The sequence below is a fragment of the Etheostoma cragini genome, chromosome 10, assembly GCF_013103735.1.
Source record: "Etheostoma cragini isolate CJK2018 chromosome 10, CSU_Ecrag_1.0, whole genome shotgun sequence".
In the NCBI taxonomy this organism is placed as follows: domain Eukaryota; kingdom Metazoa; phylum Chordata; class Actinopteri; order Perciformes; family Percidae; genus Etheostoma; species Etheostoma cragini.
The window spans coordinates 13,685,994-13,711,047 of NC_048416.1; the positions used below are offsets into that span (position 1 = coordinate 13,685,994).

Sequence of the window (25,054 nt, forward strand, 5' to 3'; positions counted from 1 at the left end):
CGTGCTGATATTTCCTAAATGTATCCCTATGACCAGTTATAATTTTGACACAGTTTATTTATTAGAAATTATAGACAATGTTGCAATTTTATATAGTTGCTGATGTAGTGTCAATTGAAAACATTTTGGTTGTAGCCTAACTAGAGGTCCTCAATACCTACACTTCTAAAATACGTCTTTGTTTAATTTGCCGGAACCACATTGGGTGGCACTAATCTGCTTCTGCGTTTCCTGGAAGCGGTTTATGCGCATGCGTGGTCAGTGCATCCTGTTTTATTACATTTTTTTCCAGGCGAAAATGGCTGCCTCTCTCATCTAAATCTCTGCTGAAAGGATTAAATGAGCGTGAAATAGGTAGCCGAAATCAAAGTCCCTCTTCAACACAACACTCATGGACGCCAGGGCGTAGTTTGTGCAGCGGCTTCACAAAGATGTGTGGCTGCCAGAGGAGGAAAAGGTATGCGATCCGAAATTAACCCTTTCCATCTAACATCCACCAACAAATAAGGTACGAACTATTAATTTCACCTTCTTTAAATAATTACGCATCTTCGAGGGAAAACTAACAATTTTGCGCATTCATCTGTTTTTGTGCGAACTATAACTGTAGTTTACCTCGCATTGTCTTGACATCACTCTTTTTGTGTGTGTGTGTGTGTGTGTGTGAGTGTTGTAACGTTAAATGGCCTGTTGGCTTCCCCAAAAAGTGAGCTACTGAAAGTGTTTTTTTGGGTTTGCTTTAGTACACGTGTGCATGTGTGGCTCTTCTACCTAATCTGTGTTTATCTTTCCAACAGATAATGATGCATCAAGTGAATAGCAGCAACAGTGACTTTTGTATGAGTGAACTGGCAGAAGACTGTCATCCAGCCAGCCACTTTGATTTATGTAGCACACAATCCAAATTCTACCCTTCTCCGACTGCTCCTGGTCTGCCGCTGTCCCTTGCCAGCCTAGCCCCTTTGCCACAGGGCATGCACAAGGCCATGGTATGTCAAATGCAAGACACCCAGAATGACTTCCAGCCTCAGACGGTGAGAATCAGGGGCGGTGAGGCTGCAGGGCCTGATGGCTCTAAGAAGAAGAAGGGCATAGCGAAGTCGGGCCGGAGAGGAAGGCCATCAGGGACCACAAAGTCAGCCGGTTACCGTACAAGTACTGGGCGTCCACTTGGGACAACTAGGGCAGCTGGATTCAAAACCAGCCCAGGGAGGCCCCTTGGTACCACCAAAGCAGCCGGATATAAGGTCAGCCCCGGCAGGCCCCCCGGCAGCATCAAGAGTCTAGCTCGGCTCAAGAAGCTGGAGTTTGGTTGCGACGGTGCCAAGAAACTTGACTTTAGCAACTGTAGTGTTCCCAAGAAACTAGACTTCACTGGCTGTGATGTTCCACCTTTTCCATACGCAATGATGGAGAAAAGACCCCTCTGTGAGCCCAGTGCCAAGGTGGCTGAAAGCAGCGAATAGTTCTCCAGTTGTAGAAAAACATTTCAGTGCATGAGCAAGAAGATGCTTAGGAAAACATTTCTCCCAAATGTCGGGGGGGGGCAAGAACCTTTTGCCATTTAGAAAATGGCTCTGATTGAGTGTTTGTACAGTGTTTGACATTGTCTTCATCCTCTCATAATAAATGACTGAATTAGTAGTATGTTATTACAGTTGGGCAGAGATGCATGCATGACTTTATCACGCCAATCGGTATATGCAAAAAATGTATTCATCATTTTGTTGTCAAACCTCACTAGAGAGTGAATCTTTTTACCTTCAAGCATTTCGTACCTAATAGGACTTTTCTTTTTTTTCTGCTTTAACATTTCTATGGCAGGGTTCTTGTGATATTTTCTACATTTATAAAAAGTCCTTTTTAGTACAAATGATGTATAGTTGTCCTTTCCGTGTTGTCCAGTTCAATATGCGTTTCATTTTGTGATATCCTGCATCATTCCTATAACGGGGTACACTGCGCTACAGTTTGAATTAGCTTGAACTGGTAAAACTCAATACCTGATATCCTTTTGAACACAATATTTTTTATTTCTGCACTTAGTGAATATAGTTTTGATTATGTATTGTAACAGCCTGTTTTCAAATTCCCTAGATAGGCAGATTGACATGTATGTTGTTACGCTGTTTATTATGAAAAAAATAATTAAACAAAAAATGCTTTGTGGTTTATGTAATAAATGCTACTGTGCTGTTTGTGAAACCAAAATAAAACAAAGAAATTGTCTTTTTTTATGCAACCATTTTCTGTCAAAATCAAAAGCATGTCATTCTCCCTGTAGACACAAGAGGGCACGTGTCCCAAGACAATAGTAATCACCTTGTAATAATACCTTTATTTACCCTGTTAAATGAAATGACGGCCTATTGACATTCATTGTCCGACTCTTTTTGGTGTGTTGTTACACAGTGTGACAGCAAAGCTGGTTTAAAGAAGAAAAAAAACTACGAAAGGGCCGTGTATGAACGTAAACGCTAGACAACTGCTCTATTAGTGTGGGTGAATTAGTTACCTAATCTCGACTCTATCTAATGTTTCTACTGGATCATTCACCCAACAGGTTAGGCACATGAACCAACTAAAGATCTGAAGCGACAACCCTCGTAGTTAATTTAAAAAACCTGCATAGAGAGAGGTAAGTTCCTCTGCTGTCAAGCGGCATGTCTCTGACTGGTCTTTGTTTGATCTTCAAGGACTGGCCCACTGCAGCGAGCCTATTGTGCTCTGTAAGTTTGCGTATTTATGGAAATGTATCAATTTGATCTACAATATGCGCACCAAATCCTTATTGGTGTTAGGTGAGGGCAAGCTGGATGACGATCACGGAGTTTCTAATCGGAGCGAACCCGGGTTTTTACTGACTCCTTTATCTTCGTTTCCTGAGCGCCTTGCGGCCTGTTTCCTCATGTCAGAGGACTCTGGAAAGGCAACATGGCGCACGGAGTTTGGTTTGACCGGGGAGGCCGTGTGGCTGTTGGCGCATTGCAATCATTTTGTATTCACGATCTCCCATCGACATACACGCACACACACACACACACACTCACACACACAGGCCTGCAGTAGAGCTAAGCTCAGAAACAATGGGACAGACGCGCATAAATGTGGAAATAAAAAAAAAAAAAAGGTCATTCATTCAGCTGTGGTTATTATGTCACAAAGCTGTTTAATAGACTATTAAAACTTCACCTGGATGTGAATGCGCGCGCACGTGCATGTTGTGTGCGCGTGTGGAGGGTGAGTGTCACGGCCCTATGCAGACGGGGGGTTGGGTAGCTGTGCCGATTGGTTGCTGCTCACCAACACAGTCAGTCTGGGCTTGTTTTAACATAACCGGGGGCACTTCGACAGCAGGCAAAAATAATGTAGTAAATAAGCTGCTGTGGCTGCTAGGGGACCCGTTATGGCACACTGAATTTCGCCGCTGTATGATGTTGCAGCGTAATGGAGATTTACTTGTTATTTTGTATTTAAGGTGACAGTTTTTAGGGGGCCGCCGCTGATGAGGCGATGAAGTGCAGAGAATGAGAGCTGTGCCTTGGCCTACTGCTAGTGCCGCTGCAGCTGGGATTGTGCAGATCCGCTTTCACAAACCGAGAAAAATATTCGCTTTGTGCCACATGATCAAACATCCGCTGTTGTTTTCTCTGTGGCCGATTTCCAAATGGTGAGTTCTTTGCGTTTTTCCACGTCTCGAGAGTGTTGTGAACTTATGCCGATCAACCTTTTTTTGTGAGTTAATAGTAGCTTCCTATGTCGGTGTGTGGCTGTAGCTTGTTTGTGTAGGCTAAGCCACTCACTGTGTTTCTGTGATGGCTCAGTGTCACCACCTCTACTACAGCCTCAGCGCTCCTTCATTGACTGTACTAGTCAGCGATCGCCATGACCCACAACCATCAGACAAAGCGGTACTATTTTTCTCATAGTTTGTGAATGAAATGTGTCAAAAGAACAGATCAGCGGCTGTGTTCTGTGTTTTTTTCTTGTGCCGTCCGACCGGCCTCTAGTATGGAGGCCATGCGATGTCGGCTTATTAGTGTGTGTGTGTGTGTGTGTGTGTGTGTGTGTGCACGGACAGTTCTTGGCTGGTAGGCTCCTTCTGTTTCTGTTTACGCCATATGATTGTCGCTCTATTTCCGCAACGTTCTTATGTGATGGTCAGCATGCTTTATTGTGTTTACAGTACAAGTCTCATTAACTTCCACAAAATTATAGTTAGTGAGAAACTTAAATGGCACATTTCCCTTGTCTAACCTGTCGCTTTTTTTTTTTTTTTACTTGTCAGGATATAACCATGACAACATGAATCAGTCATACAGACCGGCTGTTAGGGGAGGCTCAGTGTTCGGCTCAGGCCAGCCAGAGCGGAGGGCCCGCATTGGTGTTGGGGGCACTTCCTATGGAAACCAATGTGGCATTGTGAGACGTGGGGCCGACCAACCGTCAGCCCTGCAGCAGCCATCCTCTAGCCTCAAACTGCCAGCTGTACTGGGGTACAGTCAGCCAGACCGATCTCACTGCTACAGCCCGCTGAAGAGGCAGCAGGACCAGAACACTGTGGTCAACAGGCCTGACCCAGAGAGGGACCTCCATCCTAGGAACCACTTCCACTGTGCAAGCCCAATCAGTGATGATGGCGAGTTTGAGGCACCATCAGTCCAGCTGCCGCCTTCTCCAAGCAATGAGGATACGGATCCCTTTGAGACTCTGCAGGACGTGAACAGAAATGGCTTCTCCCCTCACAGTCCTGACAGCATGGAGCGCTGTTCTCCCATCCCCAATGGCTACCTGCATTTTGAGTCCACCCTGTTTGACAGCAGTGACATCAAGGAGGAAGATGAGGAAGGGGAGGACAGTAGTAGTGAGGACATGGCGCCTTTTCACCACTCCCCAAAGTTGACTCAGGACCGAACTGTGACCGACATTAAGACTTCAAGCAGCTCAGGGGTGGATAAAAGAACATACAAACCTACTGTCTTTAATCTGATGTCCAAAACTATATCTGAACTCAACCCTACACTAAGCCCCAGCGCACTGCCAGAAATCACTATGAGAGATGGGTGGAGCTTTGGTGAGGAATCAGACAGTGATGGTGAACTTACCTCTCCTGTTGACCCTGGACTTATTTCACCAGCTGGCACCAACTCGAATGTGAGTCTGAAACCTGGGATACTTACTTTATCTTTACCTCTGTACAACCGAGGCTACCTGATGTTGTCAAAGATTATCTTGGTTATGTATTTCCACTGAGAAAATCAGTACAAATGCCCATGCGCTGAAGTGATACCTAAGTATAATTTGATTGAACCTGGACCACCTGCCTGCTACCAGCTGTAGACCTGTAACAAAGCCTACGTTTAATTGTATTGCTCTTATAGAAATGAATTGCACCATGTGTGAAATACGAACACAAAACAGCAGAGCAGTTGACAATCAGTGCTAACACAATAGACAATACAGGTTTCTAACAGTGTAAATATTACATTGGGATGCAAAGGTAAATAATGCAAATTACGATCTTATCTTGTAATCTGATATTTCTCAAAAACGTCAGAATGAATTTTGATTTGATACTCATACAATTCTACCGTTTTCTGTATGATATATTAAAATATTTTTATTGTCTTGGTTAGTCCAACAGCCCAAAGAAAAAGCTTCTTCCTGCAGTAAAATACATGGAAGGGGACTTGGTGTGGGCTAAATTCAACAGACGGCCCTGGTGGCCCTGCCACATCACCTGTGACCCAGACCAGGCGATCTACACTAAGATGAAAGGTGAGGTTTTTAATCAGTAGTGAAGGAGAGGAGTTTTAATTTGAATATGGACTTTATAGTCAAATCTTTTTCCTATAACGCAACCTCTACCTGACATGTTTACACCAACCAAACAAATTATACTGTGTGTGATCGTTATTTTGTTTCAGTTCCCAGTCCCCGTCCTTGTCGGATGTATTTCCTGGAGACGATTGGGGAGATTGTAGAAGGTGCCTGGGTCCCCGCAAATGCCATACTTTCTTTTGAAGGAGGCCATCAGTTTGAAGACCTACCTGTTCTTAGACGGAGAGGGAAGCAGAAAGAGAAAAACTACAAATATACGGTAAATTCACAAAATTACTTGAGAAATATCATATAATGTTATTGTGAACAATATTTTGAATGTCATTTCTGTTGTTGGCAGATACCCAAAAGTTTACTCACTGCATGGAAAGTCAGTGTGGCAGAAGCTGAGGTTCTGCTCCCAGATCGACAAAGGAATACTGAAAGCGTGCTATCAGTGTCTGTCAACGGAGAGGAGCGTGTGCCTAGCCCAGTCCCAACTAAAAAGCCACAGGAGACCCCCTCTGTGGCCGTGGATCCTGGCCGATCCCCATTGCCCGATATGGCCCCTAACGGAAATAAGCACAATGTCATAAAAAACTCTGCTGCAGTTCAATCCAATAAGAGCAAAACTTGTAAGAAGAAAAAGAAGTGTTTGTCAGACATTTTTGGCCATATAGTTGGTGGGTCAAAGGAATTAGCTACCATCACTAACACGGTGGATAAGTTTCATACAACAACTCATGCACTCAACGATGAGCCAAAGGACTCACCTTATGCAGACCTGGATTCAGTTCCAATGCTGCATCGCCCCAAACGCACAGCCGTGTCTGCAATACAGGATATAGACAGATTGTTAAGAAAAGAACAGGGTTCAACAAAAGCTAAAACAAAGTTGACTGAAAAAGTGAACCACTCTACAGATCCCTGTGAGCATCCCTCTAGCATTTTAACAAATAAATTGACGTCTAAAGAAACAAATTCTGAACAGAGTTTGGGCAGCTGTAGTGAATTGTCATTCAGTTCAACTGAAAAGCACTCTATGAATCTTCCTGCCAGCAGTCGTCTGATGACGAGGGCCCTGAAAGCAGAGGAAGAGATCGATCTCAAAGATGCCCTGGCCACAAGCCAAATCTCAACAGATGCCCTCACTGATGACTGTCTTGACAATACACCTACTGATGCACCCATCAAAACTGAAAGGTCTCCGCACTTGGAATCACTAATTACCATCAGCAATGCATCATCCTCCACAAATCAAAACTCTCTTAAAAGACGTGCAAGGAAGCCTGATAAGAAACAAATTCGTAACGGCTCATTGATAAAGTCTAAATGCGTCGATTCAAGTGCACCCACTGCACAACCGGTTAAGATCAAGACCGAAAACCCGGATCTATCCTCTTCTATTTCCCCGTCCTCCTCTCTGTCTCCAATGGATCCTCTCCAGGATGTCAAGGAACTAATGTTTAAATCTCTTGTGAAGGAAGACAGCGGTGACTCTGAATTAATAAATTTTCGGCCTGATTCCAATTATAAATTCAGCACCTTCCTGATGCTCCTGAAGGACATGCATGATACCAGAGAACAAGAAGGTAAACCCCTGGCTCTCCCGCCATCGCCAGTCCTCATCAAGGAGGAGCCCCTGGTCATGCCTACTTCTACAGAAGGAAATCCGATGAAGGGTTCTTGTGATGGTTTAACCAAAGCGATCAAAACAGAAAATGGGAGGTCAGGGAAATCCATAACACCCAAAAACACAGCAGTGAAAAACAAGAATAGGACTAAAGCTATCATGACAGCTGGCACCTACCATTGTGAAGACTTTCCTGTTCGCTCTCAGATCTGGAACTCAGACAAGCAGCGTAGAAAACAAAGGATACCTGCCAAACTGAAACTCAGCATTCCTGGCCTTTCTTCGGACCTTGCTGGTTTGGCTTACGGCAGGGAGTTTGTTAGTGGCCATGCTGACTTAGCTGATCCTGGGTGCTGTCCTCCCGCTGCTGCTGATCCCTCGGCCAGCTACCTCGATAAGATCTCAGGATCCACAGTTGCTCCAAAGAAGCGCTGGCAGATGGTTGATGGGGCTGCTGAGAACAAGGGTGAAGTTATGAATGAGGTGTCTGCTGAGATGAATGGGTCTTACACCATGAGAGCATCACCAGATCTTGATCTGGGGATGGAAGCAAGCAACACAGCCGGTGAGATACAAACTGATGATGGTAAAATGAGTGTCATGCCTGTATATTTGTTGTGTTGAGGCACATTTTCTTGAAGACTTTGCCTTGTTCTACCGTGGCTTGGATTGCACCTCATTTGAATGTCACTTTGGACAAAAATGTCTGCCAAGTGATTAAATGTGTAAATGTATTGTTTTCACAGGAAATGCAGAGAACAAACGTCTCCGGAAACCCACTAAAAGGCTCCTGGAGTCAACTGAGGATTATGAACAAATATTTGTCCCAAAAAAGAAATCAAAGAAACACACCGCAGAATCTTCCAAAATGGTAAGATGTTGTTTCTTTCTTTTTTGTTTTCAGCAACTGATAGTTATAACTGGTAATTATAAAGTATCATTTATTTGGTGCTTGAATATTCTGTGGACAAACAAGAAACTAAATTAAATATCAAATTATGCCCTGACTGTATTTTTCTCTGTAAACGTATAGCTAATGTCATCATACTTTACCTAAAGCACCATAAAGCTGCCTACGCATGCTCTGCGGTAAAACTGGTTGGTGTGCCATTTTTCCAATGGGGAGAGCAATGGAGACAACTAGGAGGAAGCTCTACCCTTGTCCTGGAACACCACTCGAAATTGCCACCGGGCGCTCCATTAAAAGTTAAAATTATTTCAACATTAATCTCGTCGCTGCTGACCTTTTTTTAAAAGCTTAACCGATGATACAAGGAGGTAGCCTGAAGCGGTGATGCCGAATACATGACTTTGCTTCTGAATTGTCTGCACCCTACCTCATGGGTGGACGTCTTTAGAATCACACCATTTTTAATATGTGTGTACAAATAGGTGAAATATTTCCCTCATTGATGACTAGGTTATCAAGATCTCATTGCAAAACCAAATAGCACCTTGATAGACTTTTCATCTCTGAAAAACACGATTGAAACTTGATGCTTCGTTTGCATGTGTGTACCCAGCAGACATCAGGGATGACAGCACTCTATGGTCTCAGCACCACACCGGAAAGAAATACCTCATCCTCGTCTTCTGTTGAGCCCACCGAGGCTCCGGCAGAGCCGGAACAGAGTCCACCTCAGTATGAACTTTCTCCTGTAGCATCGTCATTATCTCCAACCACAACACAACCAACCCTTGATACAGAGACAGCAGAAGAAACGGATCCACCTACTGAATCTGGTAACTATGTTTTAAGTGTCTTTTTACTGATTATTATCTTTATCCAGCATCAACTTTCTTGCTGTGTGACTGGTGATGCTGGATAGGAGGTTTAAAATATTTGTTATCATGATTTACTATTTTTGTACCAGGTTTGCATACTTTTACAATTGATATGTAATGCATTAATGAGTTATTTTTACATTAGACACAGGGTTGTTGGTCCAAGAAAGAAAGAGGCCGCGGAAGCTGTCGCATAAGGTGCTGGAATGTACCATAGAAGAAGTGTCTGTTGCTCATACAAAGATGAAGGTATGTTGGGATTTAAACGGCAGTGGAGGAGGGTTCCAACTACTCCAGGTACTGTTTTGGACTAGGAAATGTTGAATGTATTTCACAATCTGTCTGTTTTCTAGGAGCAGAAGCAACACAGTGGAGTTACCTCAGAGGTGAAAGTGTTAGCCAAGAAAACTCAGGTACTACAAAAGCTCAAACACAAAACAATCACTATACCACCAATGATGTTTAAAATATATCTCATACCCAATGAAATCTCACGTTGGATAGGTTGAATCTGTGAAAAAAGACAAGCCTGTACCCAGCACATCCTCTGCCCTTACTGCTGCCCCCCAGCACTCAGAAAGCAAAGATCTCCCCGTGGCCCTCACTCCACACAGGCCTCCCAGCCCTCCAGGATCTAAGGCCCCCAAGCAGGAGGCCGAGGTGGAGGCCTGCAGCACTGAGGAGAAACAAAGTGTACACACTGGAACGCTAACTCCCAAACCTGAGGTGTGCATGTTGTACTGTTCAGCTAATAAGACATTTGTCATCCATCTAAGAGGAAAATAATCTATAGCCTTGTATCCATTGAGTGTGACAGTATCTCTTTTTCATCTATGTAGGTGCTGTCTGTTAGTTTGAATGACAGCCTCTCTTCTCAAGTGGATGTAAAAGTGAAAATAGGAGGTACATCCCTAAAGGAGAATGTCTGTCAGGTGGGATAATCTACCAGAAAGTATTTTTTTTTGTTTGGCTTTTAATGCCTTGGCTCCTGACACATCATTTCTTAGTAACACATAGATCATCAGTATGTTTCTCATTGTGAGTGCAGGTGTGTGAGAGGACAGGAGACCTGCTTGTGTGCGACGGCCACTGTTATGGAGCCTTTCACCTGCAGTGTATTGGCCTGTCAGTGGCTCCCAAGGGGAGATTCCTCTGTCGGGAATGCAACGCTGGTGGGTACACCTTGTGTCTGAATCTGTCACTGTTCATAAAATGTGTGTCCTTACGCACTTCAAAAAATGTACTTGTTGCTTTCAGGTGTCCACACATGCTTTGTGTGTAAGAAGTCTGATAATCGGGTAAAGCGTTGCATCATACCATTGTGTGGGAAGTTCTACCACACCGACTGTATACTGTCGTACTCAGCAACCCAGCCACATAACAAAGGCCTCCGCTGCCCTCTGCACGTGTGTCTGTCCTGCCACATCACCAACCCTCTCAACATCTGTAGCTCTAAAGGTAAGCTCCACTTTTGCCTATAGATTTAAACCACGTGATACGATACCTATGACATGTTAGAAATTGACCGCAAATGTTTGAAGCCATGTTGATTTTTACAGCGTCATACAACCTGATCTTTTTTAATTATTACAATTTTTGATTTACCTGCTTATCTACAATGTGTATACACTGAGTGGCTAATAGGACGATGCTCAGCACCCTCAGCACCATCCTGTAGTGTTGACTGTCCTGTAAAATGGTTCCATGTTGTTGGTGTATTTCTTTCTTTTTTTTTTTTCTTTTTTTTTTTTACTAAACTCCGAACCTGCTATCACTGCTTCACAGTTTTTGGTGATTATTTGCCAATATGCTTCATCTCATTGTTGTTATCTGACATTCCTGGAGCCCATCAATGCCTTTTGGTGCTTGAGGTTTTAAGCATTTCATTCTCTGATGTCAATCAGCACACAATGTTGAATAAGTATAATAATAAACTTATTGATTCAGGGCTTTTTGCTATGCAATTTGTATGAGTGACTCACTGTCTGTAGCAGTGAGCTGTTGGAACAAATGGAGAGCTATACCTATTGTAGTGGCTGTAAGTGATGACTCTTTGGCATTTTTGTTCATGTGTCAGTAGAAACAGTGGCAGTAGTCTGACATGCTTTGCTCATACAACATCCTTGAAACAGCACCTGATGTTGCAAGGCAAACAGTGTGTGTGTCAGCTCGGATTTTGGCAATTTATCCTGGCTCTATAAAACACTTGCAGCACATAGGGTTTTGGCTAGGCATCGGCCGCTCAATTCAGTGGACTAAGAGGACGCTGTGTTGTCGTGTTATTGTTACTAAACTTCAATTAAATGTCCAGATGGGAATGGATTAAGCTGTCTTCGCTCCTCTGTTTTTATCACAGGTAGGCTGGCTCGATGTGTACGCTGTCCTGTGGCCTATCATGCTAACGACAACTGTATGGCAGCGGGCAGCTTGGTGCTGGCAAACAACAGTTTCCTCTGTCCAAACCACTTCACTCCCCGCAAGGGCTGCAAGAACCACGAACACATCAACGTTAGCTGGTGCTTTGTATGCTCTGAAGGTAAGTCTGGTCTGGTTTGGGTTCATTTTACAACATCTGTCATCAAAACAGATTTAGTACTAAGATCCTGCAGAAGTTATAATATGTGTTACATTATTTTGATCTGAATACACCTTTTAAAATCTGTGTCAATGTTTAAAATGTTAATTAAAACCATCAAAGGGGCTTCTACAGGACAGCATAATGTGTTATTATGTAATTCAATTTTATGCCCCATCTTATTTTTCAATTAAATGCTCCCTCTTGGCAAAGTGCTGCTTTTTCTTCTTGTACGTTGTCTAATGTGACAGCTCTGCCTCTGAAACCCAGGGTCTGCTCATGCAACACTAAAGGAATATGTCTTTGCATTACCACACATCATTACTAACAAACATTAATGAAAATTAATGGTCACGGTATTTTGATTTCACTGCTTTATCTCCATGTGTGACAACAGATCAATCATATGTGTTTATTTACTGGTTAAGCCTCACAAATTGCTTGATTTTTCCATATTTGTGTCATATTGTTGTGCATTTGAGATGTTAATTGAACAGAATAATCTTTGGGTTCTGACAAAAAGACAAAGTACGTGTGTGTGTGCGTGTGTGTGTGTGTGCGCGTGCGTGCGTGCGTGCGTGTGTGTGTGCGTGTGTGTGTGCGTGTGCGTGTGCGTGTGCATGTGTGTGTGTGTGTGTGTGTGTGTGTGTGTGTGCGCGCGCATATATTACAAAAATATAAGCAATAAACTAATAATGAAAATAACATGATTGATTTTGATGTGATTTCGTTAGGGGGTAGTCTGCTGTGTTGTGAGGCCTGTCCTGCTGCTTTCCATCGGGAATGTTTGAATATAGAGATGCCTCAGGGCAACTGGTTCTGCAATGACTGCAAAGCTGGAAAGAGGCCTCGTATTAAGGACATACTGTGGGTCAAATGGGGACGTTACAGGTAAGGTCAAAACATTGCATTTGCCATACACACAGTGACTTTAAGCAACAGTGTAATTGTGTTCTGTATTCCTGAAACCTGATCTGACAGGTGGTGGCCTGCAGAAGTCTGTCTGGCCAAAGATGTCCCGAATAACATCTTGAGGATGAAACATGAGGTGGGAGAGTTTCCAGTGCAATTCTTTGGTTCCAAAGATTTTGTGTGGACGTACCAAGCCAGAGTCTTCCCCTACATGGAGGGGGACACTCACAGCATAGAGAAAATGGGAAAGGGTACAGATGCTGTGTACAAAAATGGTATGTAATTGGTCCGTTCTTGTATTTCATAGTTGATACATGTTCCTGCTTCTGATATTAAGAATAAAAGTGTCAATTTAGATATTTAGGTTTTGTTTAAATTGTTTTTGAGTAAAGCTCTTGTTTTTGTCTTTCTAGCCCTAACTGAAGCAGCAGAGCGTTTCAGAGAGCTCCAGGCAGAAAAGGAGATGAAGCAACTCCAGGAGGAAAGAAAAAACGACAAGAAACCTCCTCCCTTCAAGAACATTAAGGTACTGTGTGTTACCACATGTGTACTTTTCTGTCCTGACAAAAAAGCATTTCACCGATATATGTGGTAAAAAAAATCCCACACCTGTGTCTGTCTCTTAGGTAAACCGGCCCATAGGGAAGGTGCAGATCATTACGGCCGACCTGTCGGAGATCCCGCGTTGCAACTGCAAGGCGTCTGACGAGAACCCATGCGGAATCGACTCAGAGTGCATTAATCGCATGTTGATGTATGAGTGCCACCCTCAGGTGTGTTTAGCAGGGGAGAGATGTCAGAACCAGGCCTTCATAAAGCGCCAATACACACCTGTGGAAATTGTCAGGACGCTGTCTTGCGGCTGGGGTTTAGTTGGTGTGTCGGACATCAAGAAGGTATGCCAGAAGAAGTCCGATTATGACAAATGCATGTGCCTATGATACTCACATTTCTCTCTCTCTCTGGTAATAATACTCTTGTTCTTTTTCTGTTGAATCTCAGGGAGCCTTTGTGTGTGAATATGTTGGAGAGGTGATTGATGAAGAAGAATGCCGAGCCAGGATCAGACACGCCCAGGAGAACGACATCTCTAACTTCTACATGCTTACACTGGACAAGGTGATTCTGAGTCTGTCGACCCCAAACGCAACACTCTGAATGTGGTACCACCGAGCAACACATTTGTTTCATAATGTAGATCAGATGCTAGTTTGTATTTTGTTATTCCAGGACCGGATCATTGATGCCGGGCCCAAAGGGAACCAGGCTCGCTTTATGAACCACTGTTGCCAGCCAAACTGTGAGACTCAGAAGTGGACTGTGAATGGGGACACCAGGGTGGGGCTATTTTCTCTCCAAGACATCCCAAAAGGTTTGAGTGACAGCCTACTTCTCATTTTGGTGTTTGTATTATGTTGGAATAAGAATGCAGATTATTTCATTCATTATAAGTCTACACATCTAAGTGCAGTATTGATCTAATACAACATGTACTTCAGGTATGGAGCTGAATTTCAACTACAACCTGGAGTGTCTTGGCAATGGGAAAACTGCCTGTAAATGTGGAGCACCTAACTGCAGTGGTTTCTTGGGTGTTCGGCCAAAGGTAAAAGCTTTAGAAACAATTTCACCGTCCCTGCCCCAATTTACAACTTGAAAGAAGAGCTGCCTTGCAACCTCTCTATTCCTTGTTCAGAACCAGCCGTCAGCTGAGAAACTGAAACTGAAGGAAGGTAAGAGGAAGGTCCCGATGAAGAAGAAGACAAAACAAGAAGTAACCAAGGAGAGGGAAGACGAGTGCTTCAGCTGTGGCGACGGGGGCCAGATAGTGTCCTGTAAGAAGCCGGGTTGCCCGAAGGTCTATCACGCGGACTGTCTCAGCCTGGCCAAGAGGCCTGCAGGCAAGTAGAGGTGGAGGGCTGTTATCGTTTAAGTAAAGATCACTTGGTGCCACTTTAGCAGTATATTATGGGCTCAATTTAGTTTAAATTCTATTGTAGCCAGCCTGTGATTACAGTTGACTAGATGTAGGTGGAATGTTACATTTGGAAACAAATTGTATTTTAGTATGTTAAAAATATACATATAAAAGAACTATTTAACGTGAGGTTATACTTAGGTTATACATAGGTTAGTTGTATAAAATTCTGAAATTTTCTAATGGTAGTATAGAGAAATTTGGATTCTATTGTTATGCTAAATGTGGATGAAAGTTGACCAAATCACAGCATTTTTAGCGAAGTACGTTTTGGGCTAAATGATGGCAGATAGCCCAGGTTTATCTTTGATAACAGGATGATCCTGGAGACATCAACCAGGAGAGTGGCTACCTTTTGAGTTTTCATGGTCTCGTTACAATGTTTTAAGGAGATTTTCACTGGACCTCTGAGCTTTTTTTGACGCTGTAATTATGCAAAATAAATAAGTGATTTTTATAAATCAATTTTTGGACAAAAACTTACTATGGGCACCTTCACTCTAAAAAAAAAATGAAAAAGGAAAGATATATTTTCTAAACCAAGTAATGACGGTCATCTTGTCTCCAGGGCGATGGGAGTGTCCATGGCACCAGTGTGACGTCTGTGGTAAAGAGGCAGCTTCTTTCTGTGAGATGTGCCCCAGCTCTTACTGTAAGGAGCATCGTGAAGGCATGCTCTTCATCTCCAAGCTGGATGGGAAGCTGTCCTGCAGTGAACACGACCCCTGTGGGCCTGACCCACTGGAGCCGGGGGAGATTCGTGAATATGTGCCCAACATGACCTCCGTGAGGCCTGGGGCCATGGCTGAGCCTGCCGCTCTCTCACTAGGCCCAGATTCCAGAGGAGCCAGTTCTGCCGCCATCACTTCCCCTGCTGGCCAGGCTGCGTCGGCCGGGAAGGGGCCTCCTCCTCCTCCTCCTCCTCCTCGTCTCTATATCAACACAAAGACTGCTACCTCCAGCTTTGTCCCCTCCAGCAGGTCCTACCACACAGACAGGACTGAAGGGAGAGGGTTTTCCACTCCTACCTCCTCCAAGGAGGAGAGAGAGGACGGTGAGGTGGAGGACGGGGAGGTGTGTGGGTTAGAGATGGAGGAGGTGGAAGACGACGATGATGAAGAAGCGGAGGAGGAAGAGGACGATGACATGGAGGAGATGGAGATAGTGGAAGATGAGGAGGATGAGCCGCTGTATGGAGGTGATCTTCTGGAGGAAGGCGATGATGATGATGCTGATGATGATGATGAGGATGAAGGAGGGGATGGGGATGATGCTTGGGGTGATTATGTGGATGAAGATGATGATGGAGAGGTGGAGGGGGAAGAGTGGGGGAGAGTGGAGGACGATGACAAGTGACTCAGTCCACCCATTCTTTCATAACTACTCAGCAAAAACTCTCAATAGACATTCAAAGGACAACGAAGTTGGTGAAAGACTGAGAGAGTTTGGTATTTTGGTACCTACCTGAACGCGACACTGCCTTCACTTTGGTTGCGCGTTGCCTTCTCATCCCCAGGCTGCGGGACTGACAGTGGGGAAGTGTACTGGTGCTAAGGCTCGAGGACTGACTCAGTCCATCTCTTTATACTCTGTCAATATGTTTATTTGTGTCTGGTGCTGTTATGTTCTTTTGTTTGTTCTCTCAACATTGTTTACATTATTTGGACTTTTTTAGTGTTTGGAATATAAGAAACAGGTGAGAAATTTCACCTGACCAGTCATCATAAGGGCATCTTATGTTGTTGTTACTGTCTTAACCTTGTCTTTCTAAGAGTAATCAAAATAGTGTTCGCACTGAATCATGTTACTGTTGGGCACAACAATACCTGTTTGGTGCTTCTGAGGAATGCAAAAATAAACCCACTGGAGGCTTAAAGACTTTTGATGATTCTTCTCACTACAAAAACAGCCTATTCTTTGTTTGATTTACAGTTTCTATACACCGGTGGGTAAGAGCTCAGGATCAAAGGCCAGGAGAAATAAAGTACTGTAATGACATTCAACAATCTCTAAATGCATCACAGATATAACTAACATTTGTTTTGCATCCATCACTTATGTTTCGTTCACTAACTTAGAAAATAAAATCAAAGTACTTATTCACTTGGTATCCAGTTTTTGTTTTCTTACAGTCACATCTGGCATAAGAAAACGTGTCGATTTATCACAAGGCTTTATTTTAGTTATCAGCTGCAGCATGATGTTTTGTGTACAGGTTTGACATATGAGCATGCAATTTCAGCTGTCAGTAGATAGGGCGTAAACTAAGTTTTTTCTTGTACCTTTCTCTACAGAGGGCAGGGGGCATGAATTATCACATTAATTACGGCTAAGTAATAACTATTACGTAACTAAGTTAGGTGCCAAACTACAATATATCTTCTGCCGATCACAAATTATGGTTCATCATTATGAAGGAGAGGGGGGAAATAATAAAGTAAGCTTTTCTTTTTAAAGACCTATGTATTTTATATTTAATCTCTATTGGAGGACCCCATGGCAAAATGAGCAGCTGGGCCCCCAGTGACCCTGCTTCTTTCTGTGCAATGTGTTCAGTTTTCTGTGCTAGAATACAACCTGACCTCACATTTGCTGTGGGAGAATTTAATTTAACACATTCAGGGGGATTTGCACCAAAAAAGCAGAACATGTCAGTTATGAGGTCGTAAAACAAATAAAAGGACCTGCCTTAGGGGCCTTATATCAGTTGATATTGTGCTTTGATATTGCATATTTCCAAACTAACTTTCAACAAATTAGCACAAACTAGAAGACACACAGGAAGTTCCCCACTTGTACTGGTAATCCATCAGGTCAATGTGTGCTTTTGTCCCCAATTTAATGGTATGAATAGCACATCATTTACATTTCAGAGGAGTTGTGAACAAGTATGATAACATCTGCCATGTACCACACGAAAAGAAAAAGTACTGACTAGATTACACGATCATATAAACAACTAGCCGTTGAGGTGGTGAATCATGGCAAGCAGCTGTGTTCACTAGATGCTGCTCTTTCCGACCGAAAGTGATGTTACATTGATGATTTCAACACCACGATAGAAAAAAAAATGTAATAAAATAGAATGTATTTGTGCTGTTGAGTATTGCTTCATTTCCTGCTTATCTGCTGTTTTTCCACCAGAGACTGTTTCACACTCCAGTCCAATAGGTGGCGGAAGAGTGATGGGGGGTGGTAATGCGCCTGGTTGCCAACCACCATACAAAATCACAGGAATAAGAAGAAGAAGAAGAAGAAGAAGAAGAAGAAGAAGAAGGAGAAAGGATGTGACGTAGCTGTAGTTGACGTAAAATGGTGACTGCCGTGTGTTAGTCAAAACAGGGACAACCTCAAACACAGAGCAAGACATAGAAAACTTGTGAAATATCAACCGCTGTGTTTATTTATTGGATATTACCAAGGTAACAAGTCATTGCTTTTCATCTTTTCATAAGATATAATATACTTCTTTCACTTCCAAGTTACTCAGCTTGTAAACTGCTAGGTTAGCTTGCTAACGAAAGAGCTTCTGTTATAAAGGATTATAATTTGAAACACTGATGGGAGAGCTATGGAGGAGCATATTAAGAACAGATATGTTTCTACTAAACGCGTTGTTGTGTTACACGGTTGTAGGAAATGCTTATTATAAGGTATATTCCTTTTTGCAGGTTCAGCCATGACCGAGCAAGCGACTGACGTCGTCGGCGTCGGCGTCAGCTCGGAGGGCATCGTGGGCCTGGATGAGCCCAAGAAGATGACCAGGGAGGACTGGAGGAAGAAGAAGGAGCTGGAGGAGCAGAGGAAGCTGGGAAACGCTCCAGCTGAGGTGGACGAGGAGGGGAAGTAAGTGGATGTCTGCGCAGAGAGTGGGTCTTCAGAGAATCTGAGGAAATGCCCCAAAAACAACCAAGCACAAAAACCTTCTCAGACACCATTCACACAGAGCTACACAATCAAAGGAATAAAATACAATACAGCCATGTAGGCCTAAAATACAGCAAAGATCAAACGGCAATTCAAAAAATACAAGAAAAACAGACTTCGGACATAAGCTTAAACATGCCAACCAAATGCCAGATAACAGATAATTTAATAATAATTTATACTGTTTATTGATCCCCAGTGGGGAATTACGTAATCCTAATAACATTCAGGTTATTATTTTTAAGACAAGACAAAGTGTCTCTAAAGCTACAGAAGGCATTAAACAACCATGCCCTTTCAATAAAGCTAGTGTTGATATATTAATTTGGCCCGCTTTTGCTGCTTCTTTTCTTTTCCAGGGACATAAACCCTCACATCCCACAGTATATTTCATCGGTGCCTTGGTACATCGACCCATCCAAAAGGCCCACACTAAAGCATCAGAGGCCACAAGATGAAAATGAGGCACAATACTCAAACATTGGAGAGTGGTACAAGAGAGGCGTGCAAGAGGTGAGGGTATATCCATGAGTAACTGTCATGTATCCGTTACAAATGAACTTGAAAGTTAAAAGCTAAAAAACAAAACAAATCTCCACACAGAATGCTGTCGCCACCAAATTTCGTAAGGGAGCTTGTGAAAACTGTGGCGCCATGACACACAAGAAGAAAGACTGCTTGGAGGTAATATGCAAGCAATTTTTCATATTCAGTAGAAATTTCACACATTTAATATTCTGTACATTAAAACAATGCTATATCTGTCATAAATAATGTAAACCGGACCTTTTGCTTTTGTCTTAACAGCGACCCAGAAAAGTTGGGGCCAAGTTCACAGGCACCAGCATAGCTCCAGATGAACACAGCCAGTTACAGCTCGACTTGGACTACGATGGGAAGCGAGATCGCTGGAACGGGTATGACCCTGAGGATCATCAGCGCATCGTGGAAGAGTACGCCAAAGTAGATCTGGTAAGCAGTCCAGGGAGATTATTTAAGCTTTATTTAACTCTGGAGTAGGCCTGCACGATTACTTGTTATAAAATCTCGATTCAACCCGTTTCGTATTTAATTTTTAAATAACTCTGATTTATTTTTTATTAATATGATTATCATTTAATTTTACAAGCCGACTACATCAAACGTTACTACTTTCTTCTGAGAGTTTTAAACATAGACTTTATAAAATAGGTTTTGAAGTGCTCTCCCTTCTCATTATTGAAGCTTCTAAAGCTTGTGGTGATGCTCAGTGTGCTATAAAAAGAAATCTGTTTAGTTCTGCCAATTTGTTTAGTCTTGTCAGGGTTCATGTGTGCAATAAACATTACACTTTGTGAGGGAAAAAAATCATGGCAGAGAATTGATCTCCATTCTAAGATTTAAAAAAAATTGTGATTCATATTTTTCCTTGAATCGTGCAGGCCTAGTCTGGAGTGTTCAGTTGGTCTGGTTTGTTAAGAAAAATAACATGTTAAGCACATGAAGCAGACTTTTATAATAGTATTATTACTGTTGTTGTTATTACTGTTTTTAATGCGTAATTTAATAGAGCTGACAGATTACATTTCACATCAATTGTATTTTCTATGATTTTCTCTGACAAGTAAATAAATAAATTGATTGATTTCTTCCTCCTCAGGCCAAAAGGACACTGAAGGCCCACAAGCTTCAGGATGAGTTGGCCTCTGGAAAACTGGACCACGCTGTAAGTGTGCATTGTTTTGTTAATTTAAGAGATAAAAGGCTTTTGTCTACAATACTAACCTTTCAATTCCTCAAATCATTTTTTCCTGCAGGAGCGGGAGCACGACAGTGAGGATGAGGATGAGGATAAATATGCAGACGACATTGATATGCCTGGTCAGAACTTTGACTCCAAGAGACGAATCACTGTTAGAAATCTGCGTATCAGAGAAGACACCGCTAAAGTAAGGGACACTTTTGGAAATGCAAGCCAATTGCATATTTGCAGCTACGATGTCCGTCTTACCTGTCTGAGATGACTTGAACCATGTTTGGTGGCCTCTAATGTCCACTGTTAAAGCTTATGATATCTGTAAGAGGTGTGGTCATTTTTATTTAACTCTGAGAGTCTCATTTATCTGAACTTCTCATGTCTGTTTCTCCCAGTACTTGAGGAATTTGGATCCAAATTCAGCATATTATGATCCAAAGACTCGAGCAATGAGGGAGAACCCGTACTCCAACACTGGCATGAACCCTGACGAGTAAGTCATTGTAAATGAGTTTCCTGATGGCTCAAAGAATGTCATTGCCTGACACTGAAATAACTCTTAAACTGTTTTTGTCTTACAGGGTTGGGTATGCTGGAGACAACTTTGCTCGCTATAGTGGGGCCACCGTCACCATGGCTCAAACACAGTGTAAGTCACCAAGATATTTTCCATCTCTTTTCAGCCCGTCGCCACCCCATGCTCCGTTTTGGGAATTTCCTGACTTAGCAAAATCAGAGGTATAGGACTTTGAGTTTCTCTAAGTTTATTTTTACTACTGCAGAGACAGCAGAGTTCATCTCTGGGATTTTTTAGCACGTCAGTGATTTAAAAGTCCTGTTGGTAGCATTAATCCCCTGTGCTTGAATAAAAATGTGTTTTCAAACTATATGGCATTTACACAGCAGCTTCAAGTGTTTATGCTGTCAAGATAGACAAGAGCCTGCAGTTGTGTGTTTTAGTCACATGGCCATCAAAAAAGATTTGAGTTCAAGAAAGGAAATATTGCACAGAAAAGCAGATACGAACACTAAATAAAAGTAGTGTCACCCTTGACATGTCATAACTTACATAACAGCAACATTTAATTTAAAGGCTACAGCGCCATAGGGATATCTTCAGGTTTTAAGTTGTTTAAGGTTAAAGATCCCATGGCATGAAAATTTCACTTGGAGGTTTTTCATTAATATGCGTTCCCCCAACCTGCATTTGGTCCCCCAGTGGCTAGAAATGGCGATAGGTGCAAACCGAGCCCTGGGTATCCTGTTCTGCCTTTGAGAAAGTGAAAGCTCAGATGGGCGGATCTGGAATCTTGCTTAAGGAGCGAGGTTACCTCCCCTTTCTCTGCTTTGGCCCGTCTAGAGAATTTGGCCCACCCATGAGAGAGAGAGAGAGATATCATGGCTTTCAAACAAGCTTATTGGCAGTTGGTCAAGCCCCCCCCCCCCTCCCCTCATTGTGGGACTGGCTCTATTGGCTGTGATTCTGCACCAAGGCTGAATTTTGGGAAAGAGACTTCAGATATGGTATTACGGGACCACTAAGGCCTGTGTATATAAAAGCATCCATAAAGCACCACTTCATGGGACCTTTAAACCCTGTAATTACTTTTAATCAGTAGCAGCCAGAAGTTACCTTGCCTTAGCTAGCAGACATAGCTAAATAGACAATGTCCCTATCAAAGTACCTATATTGTTTGCATAACTGTAAAAGTTATGGGAAAAGGCTGGATTGATCAGTTTGGCTATAAATTGTCAATCTGATACATTCTTTGCTTTCACAAATCCAAATCACAACCCTCTCAAGCAAGTATGTAGAATGTATTTGCACTGTGTCTCGTAAATAATTTATAAGAAGAAGAAGAAGAAGAAGAAATTGTCAACGCTTAATCTTGTGACAGTGTTTGCCTGGGAGGCCTATGAGAGAGGCTCCGAGGTCCATCTGCAGGCTGACCCCACCAAGCTGGAGCTGCTCCACCGCTCCTTTAAGGTCAAGAAGGAGGACTTCAAGGAGAAACAGAGGGACAGCATTCTAGAGAAGGTACTGTTTTTTTTTTTTTTTTAGCAGCAGCGGATCCAGCTGCTGATTCTTAAAGTCTTAAATAAGCTTCTCAGAAGTTAAGCTCACAAAATGTCTAAAGAATTCTTCTTATTATAGTAGGTCTTAACTGTTGAGGTGATGCATATTTACTTGAGAAATACATTCCTTATTGTTTTCCACACTGTTGCCAAAATGTACAATGCTAAGCAAATTTTGATTTAAAATAAAATTCTTAATTAAAATGTTACATTATTTTTGTTAGCACTGTATTATATATTGACACTATAACAGTGGGACACAGTTCATTGCATTTGCCATTATTTGATTAGTTGATGACATTTTGCAATGATTGTTAAATGGAGATACAAAAATATCTTTTGCTTTTGTGTGTGACAATTAGTATGGTGGTGAAGAGCACTTGGATGCCCCGCCACGGGAGCTGCTATTGGCCCAGACGGAGGACTACGTGGAGTACTCTCGACATGGTGCTGTGCTGAAGGGGCTCGAGAAGGCCGTGGCTCGCTCCAAGTATGAGGAGGATGTGCTCATCAACAACCACACTGTGAGGATGGCAGGAAACACTGGAAAAACATCTTGCTAAATTCTGTTATGTGTGTTTGTGTTCTAAAACAAGTTCTCCTGTCCCTAGTGTATTTGGGGCTCTTTCTGGAAGGATGGCTTCTGGGGATACAAGTGTTGTCACTCCATGGTCAAACAGAGTTATTGCACCGGAGAGACTGGAATTGGAATAGTAAGTAGATGTAGTGTTCAAAGGCTCTGTTTACACACATGTGTTTCTGTAACTATCATTTTTGTAAGTTACATTCTGTTTTTGTTCTCTTTGTAACCTAAAGAACTACACAGACTGTGTTCCATTCGAAGAGGGACTGATGGAGCCACCGGAGGAAGAGGAGCCCAAGTCCCTGCTGGAAGTAAGCGATTCAATCTTTAAATCATAGCAGTCCCCGGTAATGACCATATGGATGTTTCTGTTGTCAGAGTAAATGTAGGTCTAATAGCATGTTCATATGTCAATGTTTTTAACCCCTAGATGCATCGAGATAAAATGATGAAAGAGAAGAAGAAGAAAAAGAAGAGCAAGAAGAACAAGAAGCACGGCTCTGACGGCAGCGATTCAGAAGATGAAGAGAAGAAGAAGAAAGAGAAGCTAAAGAAGGTAGTTATTTTGTCGTGTTTTTAGATTGCCAACAGTGGTTCTGTGTTTATCTGATTGGCTGATGTGTCGTCGTCCCCCCCCCCCCCCCCCCCCCCCCAGGCACTAGAAGCAGAGGACAAGTGGGTGAAGCACATCGAGACAATAATGCAGGTGGACGAGAGAAAGAGGCCGTACAACAGCTTGCAGGAAGTGAAGGCGCCCACTGAGGAAGAGCTTGAGGCCTTCCGCATGAAACGCTGCCGGGAGGATGACCCCATGGCTCCCTTCTTAGGACAGTGACCTGCTGACTCTCCTCAGACCTTTACCAGAGCTGCTGCTCGGTGGGGAAAAAACATGTTTCAACTTGCCCCTTGTTAAACGTTCAGCGTGAGGCTTGTTTGGTTACCAATGTGACTGAAACTGTGTACAGTGTTTTGTTAATTTTATTTTTTAATACTTTTTTTGTTTTTGATGCCACAGGTTGATAGAAAAGTAAGAAATAACAAATTTCTTAGATTTTAGAGCCTGCTTCGGTCTCTGTCGTTTAAGGAACGTAACTGTTTTGATTGGGATTAATGCATCCTTTTTATAATAAATATATATTTGCCAGAATACTTTATCTTGTGTAAAACGTTCCATTTTTTTAATATCATATTCACATTGCATTAACTTTATTGTCAATGTTTACTTAGACATATGAAATTGCTCATCTCTTAAATGGTCAATGAAATAAAAGGAAGTATAATTATATGACAGAGCAACTGAAACAAGAAATTGAATAATTTTCGTTAGGGCTGGGCGATATGGAGAAAATAAGTTCGCAATATTGTTGTCCTAATACCTTAATGTCGACATTGTGGCATATTTTAGGGTTGACAACTGGTGCTTTCACAAAATAGCTTAACAATGAGATCTAAGATAAATAATCTTCAGTAATGTAGATGTAAAGACTAAGTGGGTAAAGGTAAAAATATTAGAGCTTGAACAGTTTGGTAACACAAAAATGAAATCACTTTACTGTAGTGCAGCAACATTTAACCCATTTACTATGTAACAATTTCCAAAAATCTAGTCGCATATCATAATGTGACAATATTTATATATTGCCCAGCCCTAATTTCCGTACAGATTCTCTTGCTATGACTTGTAAGGAGTAGAGCTTGTTAGCTGCAGTGGATCAACTAATGCATTCTGTGTTTTTTACATAAATTACATTGGATGCAAATCTACAAATGATGTCTTATACATAGTAGATCATTAATATATATTCAGTCTATGGTCTCATACGATGTTTTGGAGAGCACTTCCTTTTACTATTTTATATTTTTTCCCACTGTCACACAATTGAAAAAAGCTATAAAGCTAAACAAGTCTACAGTCAAGTGTCCATCCATCCTTCCATCTTCGACCGCTTATCCGGTATCGGATCGCGGGGGCTGCAGCTCCAGCAGGGGACCCCAAACTTCCCTTTCCTGATACAGTCAAGTGTGTGCAG

General features: G+C 42.4%; 3 protein-coding genes across 7 annotated transcripts; all 3 read left to right on the forward strand.

Annotated features, from left to right (window-relative positions):
• The first annotated feature begins 238 nt into the window (after nucleotides 1–238).
• On the forward strand, nucleotides 239–2,233 carry si:ch1073-44g3.1 (UPF0461 protein C5orf24 homolog). 2 transcript variants are annotated; one of them, XM_034884209.1, is made up of 2 exons: nucleotides 239–508; nucleotides 798–2,233. In XM_034884209.1, the coding sequence occupies exon 2, from the start codon at nucleotides 801–803 to the stop codon at nucleotides 1,464–1,466; it is 666 nt and encodes a 221-aa protein (XP_034740100.1). In that variant the 5' UTR covers nucleotides 239–508; nucleotides 798–800; the 3' UTR covers nucleotides 1,467–2,233. The 2 variants fall into 2 exon arrangements, with proteins under 2 accessions (XP_034740100.1, XP_034740101.1); XM_034884210.1 differs by having other exon boundaries at nucleotides 259–457.
• Nucleotides 2,234–3,240: 1,007 nt separating this feature from the next.
• Nucleotides 3,241–16,579, forward strand: nsd1a (nuclear receptor binding SET domain protein 1a). Of its 3 annotated transcripts, XM_034884200.1 has the most exons (24): nucleotides 3,241–3,670; nucleotides 3,825–3,911; nucleotides 4,289–5,154; nucleotides 5,637–5,778; nucleotides 5,928–6,100; nucleotides 6,182–8,018; nucleotides 8,200–8,324; nucleotides 8,977–9,196; nucleotides 9,384–9,487; nucleotides 9,592–9,651; nucleotides 9,743–9,964; nucleotides 10,078–10,170; nucleotides 10,287–10,410; nucleotides 10,496–10,696; nucleotides 11,595–11,774; nucleotides 12,548–12,704; nucleotides 12,795–13,000; nucleotides 13,139–13,251; nucleotides 13,352–13,621; nucleotides 13,728–13,844; nucleotides 13,956–14,097; nucleotides 14,225–14,331; nucleotides 14,422–14,626; nucleotides 15,272–16,579. In XM_034884200.1, the coding sequence occupies exons 3-24, from the start codon at nucleotides 4,306–4,308 to the stop codon at nucleotides 16,057–16,059; spliced, it is 6,435 nt and encodes a 2,144-aa protein (XP_034740091.1). In that variant the 5' UTR covers nucleotides 3,241–3,670; nucleotides 3,825–3,911; nucleotides 4,289–4,305; the 3' UTR covers nucleotides 16,060–16,579. The 3 variants fall into 3 exon arrangements, with proteins under 3 accessions (XP_034740091.1, XP_034740090.1, XP_034740092.1); XM_034884199.1 differs by lacking the exon at nucleotides 3,825–3,911; XM_034884201.1 differs by lacking the exon at nucleotides 3,825–3,911 and having other exon boundaries at nucleotides 3,242–3,670; nucleotides 8,980–9,196.
• Nucleotides 16,580–17,964: 1,385 nt separating this feature from the next.
• Nucleotides 17,965–24,184, forward strand: slu7 (SLU7 homolog, splicing factor). Of its 2 annotated transcripts, none has more exons than XM_034883186.1 (15): nucleotides 17,965–18,125; nucleotides 18,375–18,549; nucleotides 18,990–19,143; nucleotides 19,234–19,314; nucleotides 19,438–19,602; nucleotides 20,270–20,335; nucleotides 20,427–20,558; nucleotides 20,761–20,858; nucleotides 20,947–21,014; nucleotides 22,264–22,403; nucleotides 22,804–22,965; nucleotides 23,053–23,154; nucleotides 23,258–23,335; nucleotides 23,455–23,580; nucleotides 23,680–24,184. In XM_034883186.1, exons 2-15 carry the CDS (start codon nucleotides 18,383–18,385, stop codon nucleotides 23,857–23,859), a joined length of 1,719 nt encoding a protein of 572 aa, XP_034739077.1. In that variant the 5' UTR covers nucleotides 17,965–18,125; nucleotides 18,375–18,382; the 3' UTR covers nucleotides 23,860–24,184. The 2 variants fall into 2 exon arrangements, with proteins under 2 accessions (XP_034739077.1, XP_034739078.1); XM_034883187.1 differs by having other exon boundaries at nucleotides 19,237–19,314.
• Nucleotides 24,185–25,054: the final 870 nt, after the last annotated feature.

Excerpts from the sequence above, each read along its gene's own strand:
- nsd1a (XM_034884200.1), top strand. The coding sequence starts at position 4,306 with ATGAATCAGTCATACAGACCGGCTGTTAGGGGAGGCTCAGTGTTCGGC. Across the intron at positions 10,411-10,495 it reads CTGTCGGGAATGCAACGCTG|GTGTCCACACATGCTTTGTG; the intron begins GTGGGTACACCT and ends TGTTGCTTTCAG. Across the intron at positions 10,697-11,594 it reads CAACATCTGTAGCTCTAAAG|GTAGGCTGGCTCGATGTGTA; the intron begins GTAAGCTCCACT and ends TTTTTATCACAG.
- slu7 (XM_034883186.1), top strand. The coding sequence starts at position 18,383 with ATGACCGAGCAAGCGACTGACGTCGTCGGCGTCGGCGTCAGCTCGGAG. Across the intron at positions 19,315-19,437 it reads AGAAGAAAGACTGCTTGGAG|CGACCCAGAAAAGTTGGGGC; the intron begins GTAATATGCAAG and ends TTGTCTTAACAG. Across the intron at positions 23,581-23,679 it reads AGAAAGAGAAGCTAAAGAAG|GCACTAGAAGCAGAGGACAA; the intron begins GTAGTTATTTTG and ends CCCCCCCCCCAG.
- si:ch1073-44g3.1 (XM_034884209.1), top strand. The coding sequence starts at position 801 with ATGATGCATCAAGTGAATAGCAGCAACAGTGACTTTTGTATGAGTGAA.